General features: G+C 40.7%; 1 protein-coding gene across 15 annotated transcripts in view; it reads right to left on the bottom strand.

The window, feature by feature from the left end:
* tns1b (tensin 1b) overlaps window positions 1–4,890 on the bottom strand; it is a 116,271-nt gene that overhangs the window by 75,098 nt on the left and 36,283 nt on the right. For all 15 annotated transcript variants that reach the window (XM_007552239.2, XM_016671578.1, XM_016671581.1 and 12 more), the window contains exon 2: window positions 2,686–2,800. In XM_007552239.2, coding sequence (XP_007552301.1) covers window positions 2,686–2,800 — 115 coding nt within the window. The remainder of the gene's footprint in view (window positions 1–2,685; window positions 2,801–4,890) is intronic.

The following is a 4,890-nucleotide window of genomic DNA, read 5'->3' as shown; positions in this document are numbered from 1 at the left end:
AACACACCCCGTGAACACACACACCGTGAACACACACCGTGAACACACACACCGTGAACACACACCGTGAACACACACACCGTGAACACACACCGTGAAAACACACACCGTGAACACACACCGTGAACACACACTATCCTGGGGGTTTCACCGTGCAGAAGTCTTAAACCGGAACTCTTAATTTTTCTAATTTTTATGGGAAAACGATCCCGTGAAAAAATCCCTCGGGTCAATGAGGAGGAGTTTTGGCCCAATCTTCTGATCCTCAGATTTCTTATGTGAGGATCCCAGACTGAGCTCTGGACTTTGACTAGGCCAAGTAGCTGCAGATTAGCTGCTGTAATGTGTAGATGATGAGAGGGTCCAGTTGCTTCCTGCGTGGTTTCTGTGTTCCTTGGTATTAATGTCGGTAATTATCGGCTTCATCTGACTCATACAGCGCCCGTCATCTCCCAGGCCACGCCCCCCGCCGGCCCCCCGACCGGCCCGGTCCGGGTGGGAGTTCAGCAGGAAACGCCTCGCCTTCATCCAGCTGCTGCTGCTTTCCCAACATGGAAGAGAAGAATCTCTGCTGACGATTCGCTTCATGTTCGGATCTTCCTGACAAAAACAGACACCGACTCCTGTTTGTTTACCGTTTCTGTCGCTTTACTGTGTGTCACTGCGTTTGTTTAAACAGCTGCTCTCTCACACACACACACACGCACACACACACATAACTCATGTTAATACAACAAAACTGACACACTGGTTAAACAATCTGGATGGAGTTTGTGGGAAATTTAAAGTGAAAACCAGAAACACGTTCATGCATCTCTGCTGCCACCTGGTGGTCAGGTAGTGTCTTATTTATCTGACTCCATGGTAACCACCAGATAGGCATCATAAACTGAAGATCAAAAGAGACAAAGGCAATTTTATCTGAATCAAATCCTTAAAAATATGATTAATTCATCTCATATTAGAAAATATTCTTCTGGAGTATTTGTTTTGTGTGTGTGTGTGTGTGTGTGTGTGTGTGTGTGTGTGTGTGTGTGTGTTTCTACAAATAAGACATTTTTTCCATGAATATTGAACAAGTCATCAATATTCAATAATTTACTTAAAATAAGCTCCTATTTCTTGCTGAAAAGTTACTTCTGAGCTAGTTTTGTTTTATTCCAGGTGCTCTAACCTATTTGCACTAAAACAGACTTTCTGTTTTTGCAGTGTAACTCCTACATCCTGCATTCACTTCAATAAATAAAAACCAATAACAGAGAATCAAAATCCTGAACCAAACTTCAGGCAATAATAAACTAAACGATCAGAGTTATGAAAATAAAACCCATTAAAATGAAACACTTAAAGCCTAAGAATATTAAGTTACTCAAACAAATAATGACTAATTATTATCCATTTTAGGTAAATTATTTTACTTTTAATCAACATTACATTAGCTTCACTGAAAATTATAATTTTTTGTGTTTATTGTTTTAAGACTCTATATTTGGTGTTTAGATAAAGAGATAAAGACATTTTTATCTGAATCAAATCCTACCAACACTGTCAACCAATCACACATAACCATCTGGTCATATTTTCTTTGAACATTTTTTTATCCAGGAACACGGTGAATTGCTGCTGGTTTTGGTTCAGAAAACTAAAGCAGAATGGCAGGAAGAGAAGATGAGCTTCTGATATTAGACTAAAGGTCTTCATTTACAAACTAAAATCTTTGATTATCTTCATAAATCTGCTTTGAGGAAACATTTTGAACAGCTGTAGTATCTCAGCCCGTCCAGCAGGGGGCTCACTTGTTCCTCCAGTTTGGTTTCTTGACTCCAGGAGATCTGAGCGGTTTGGCTCCATCTTGTGGATATTGCTGGATTTAAATGTAATCCCATTCCACTGGGAGCTAGATCATCATCATCATCGTCATCATCATCATCATGACCTGCAGCTGCAGAGCCAAACAGGAAGCGTTTGTGTTTTTCCAGGACATGTGATGGAGGTTGATATGAGAAGATCCAAACTAAAAGAAAACCTTGGGCTCCTTCAGCTGAGAGTCGGACGGAACGTCAACACCGTTTTATTTCTGCTGATCTGGGAAGAAAGGCAGGAAGCAGCTGGAGAGGCGGTCCAGCTGGAGTCCAGCCGTGGAAAACTACAGCAGCGAGGGATGGGGTCTCTGCTTTCTGCAGAACCAAACATCAGGGAAGACACTTCCTCCTCCAGAACGGCAGCAAGCAAAAGGTTTTCGCCCCCATTAAAGATGAAACGTGATTTATTACAGGGAAGAAAAACCTCCAGACCAACCCAGTCCAATGTGAGACAGTAATCACCAGCAGGGGGCACACTTCCACTAATGCCCACAACAGTGGAGCTAATTATTTAGCTCTTCTGTTTTTATGGATAAATTATGAAAGTGTAAATTTAATTGGCTGTTTTGTAAACATTAAGTTGAATAATGTTTAAGTTTTGGTAATCAAGAGTGGAGGGGACGTGTGGTCCGCTAATGTGCTAACACGCTAGTAGGAGAACTAATTATTCACTTAGTGTTTTTACTGACTTGGAAATGTTTAGTGCACTTAGCTTGCGCCAAGTTAACTTCTGCTATATACTAAGTTGGTATAAGCACTTTAGCATTAGCTTTGTCTAGATACCACAGTGATGGGGCGCTTTAGCATTCAGAGTTTGACTCACCTCTGCAGACGAGTCCGTCCTGCGCGATGATCTGTCTGCAGACGCTGCAGTGCTTCGTCTTCTTGAACGTTTTCACCCGGAACGTGTGAGAGTGGAGCGCCTCCAACTCCTCTGGCTGCAGGACGGGGAGATGGGACAAAACAAGATTTTACATTTTTAAAGAGTTTTGTGAACTAAACTGAGGAGCTGAAGCTTCAGTAAAAAAAAACAGGTGGTAGTTATGGCAACCGAGGACATGTAGTAATGATGGCAGGCATATGATCAACTAAACAACTAAACCCTGGGAAAGCCAAAAATAAAATCAACAAATTGTGTTGTCAAAACAACTGACCACAGATTTGCCAGACACTAGCCCCGTTTCCAAGAGCGGAGCTAGCAGGGGCCAAAGAACAATCATGTTTAATTCACACAAAGGCATTCAGAGTCATTTCCTTCACTCAAGACATAAATGTAAAATCCAATACATACACTATTTTTTGGGATACCGCTCCAAAAGCAGGAAGTGGACTACAGCGCAGGGCATTCTGGGTAAATACAACCAAAACAAACATGCTAGCCTAGCGCTAGCAGGAGAAATTTGTCATGGTTTTTAGTCCTTTTTTGTTTCCATTTGGTGAAGCAGGAAGTTGNACTTCCCACCACTGACTTTATTAAACTAAATGTTTTCAAATTTAGCTAAAGAGAGCCAAGATAAAATTAGCTCAGCTGCAGCGGATGTGCGCTCACCACTGTTAGCTGGTTTTCAGAGAAAGCTTCATGGATCTAAATGGATCTCAAAGATGTTCAGGAATGAATTCAACTGGAAAACAACCAAACCAAAAACAAGCTTTCATAACTGTTGGATTAATTTTCATACCCATAAAAACTTTCCCTCCTGATTCTGTTTCAGCATTCATTCCGATTACGCAAGAACGAACCTTAAAAGGTCCGAAACCAAGAAAATTCAAACCTAAAATAACAAATCAGGGTAAAATATTTTGTTTTTCATCCATTTAGACGTCTTGGCCCTCTGTCTCCATGTCCCCTCTGTGGACTCCCACCGGGCCCGGGACCAGAGACTGGGCCGACTGGAGCACCTGGACCAGCAGCTCGTAAACCGTCAGAACCTCAGGAAGAACCGGGAACCCAAACACGGTCGAGGTGTCGGCTTTCCAAACAAAGCGGAGCGCCGTGTGCTTTTCCTGGAAGGCTTTCCTCCTCATGTAATGAGTTATTCTTCCTGAGGCCAGACGCATTCCTCCGGCCGGCCGTCAGACCGCCGAGCAGCGCGTAAACATCCGATACCAACGAGAACACGGCCCGGTTCTGGTTCTGATGTAAGACTCAATTATCTGCAACAAAATACGTCTGTTTTAAAAACCAATACTGATCAAATGATCCGGATGAACACCGGATGGACGCACTTTGGACAACTTCCTGTTGAAGCGGTGTGAGTACAACCGGCTGCTGTGGAGCCGGTGGGGAGCTGGTGTGTAATTACATCACGGCCCGGTCGGGTTCTATTTCAGAACCGGTTGGCATGTTGGGTCAGAACCTCCTGATTACAGACCTCAGCGCGCGGGTGGCACCGCGACCCGCTGGGTTCCCAGCACCGTCATCGCCATGGCGACAGGAATATCAGTCACAGCAGAAACATGAGCTGATTATCAAGATTCAATCAAAGCTCAGATTAAATAACTGATTTTAATCATTTTTAATAATTAACAGAATAAATAAAAGTTTGAATTAGATTTTCTGTTTTTCTTCTATTTCTGATCCTCCATTTATTCATCTGAGTCTCTGGATGTTTTATTTTTATTTTTTGCATCAATGCAAATTAAACTTTTAATTGATTTTCTTTTCCAAATGATATTTTTCTTTAAAGTGACCAACTAACATTAAAAACATTTTTTTAAATGCAGAACCTTTTATTTTTATTTATTCATCAATGCAAATTAAACTTTTAATTGATTTTCTTTTCCAAATGATATTTTTCTTTAAAGTGACCAACTAACATACATTTTTTTAAATGCAGAACCTTTTATTTTTATTTATTCATCAATGCAAATTAAACTTTTAATTGATTTTCTTTTCCAAATGATATTTTTCTTTAAAGTGACCAACATTAAAAAACATTTTTTTAAATGCAGAACCTTTTATTTTTATTTATTTATTCACTGAACATTCAGTATTAAAAACAATAAATAATTTTCAGTTAATTATTGG

This window comes from Poecilia formosa, unplaced genomic scaffold (assembly GCF_000485575.1).
Source record: "Poecilia formosa unplaced genomic scaffold, Poecilia_formosa-5.1.2 Scaffold47, whole genome shotgun sequence".
Lineage (NCBI taxonomy): Eukaryota > Metazoa > Chordata > Actinopteri > Cyprinodontiformes > Poeciliidae > Poecilia > Poecilia formosa.
Note: the sequence above shows the minus strand (reverse complement) of the source record. Positions and strands in the feature narration are given on the sequence as shown.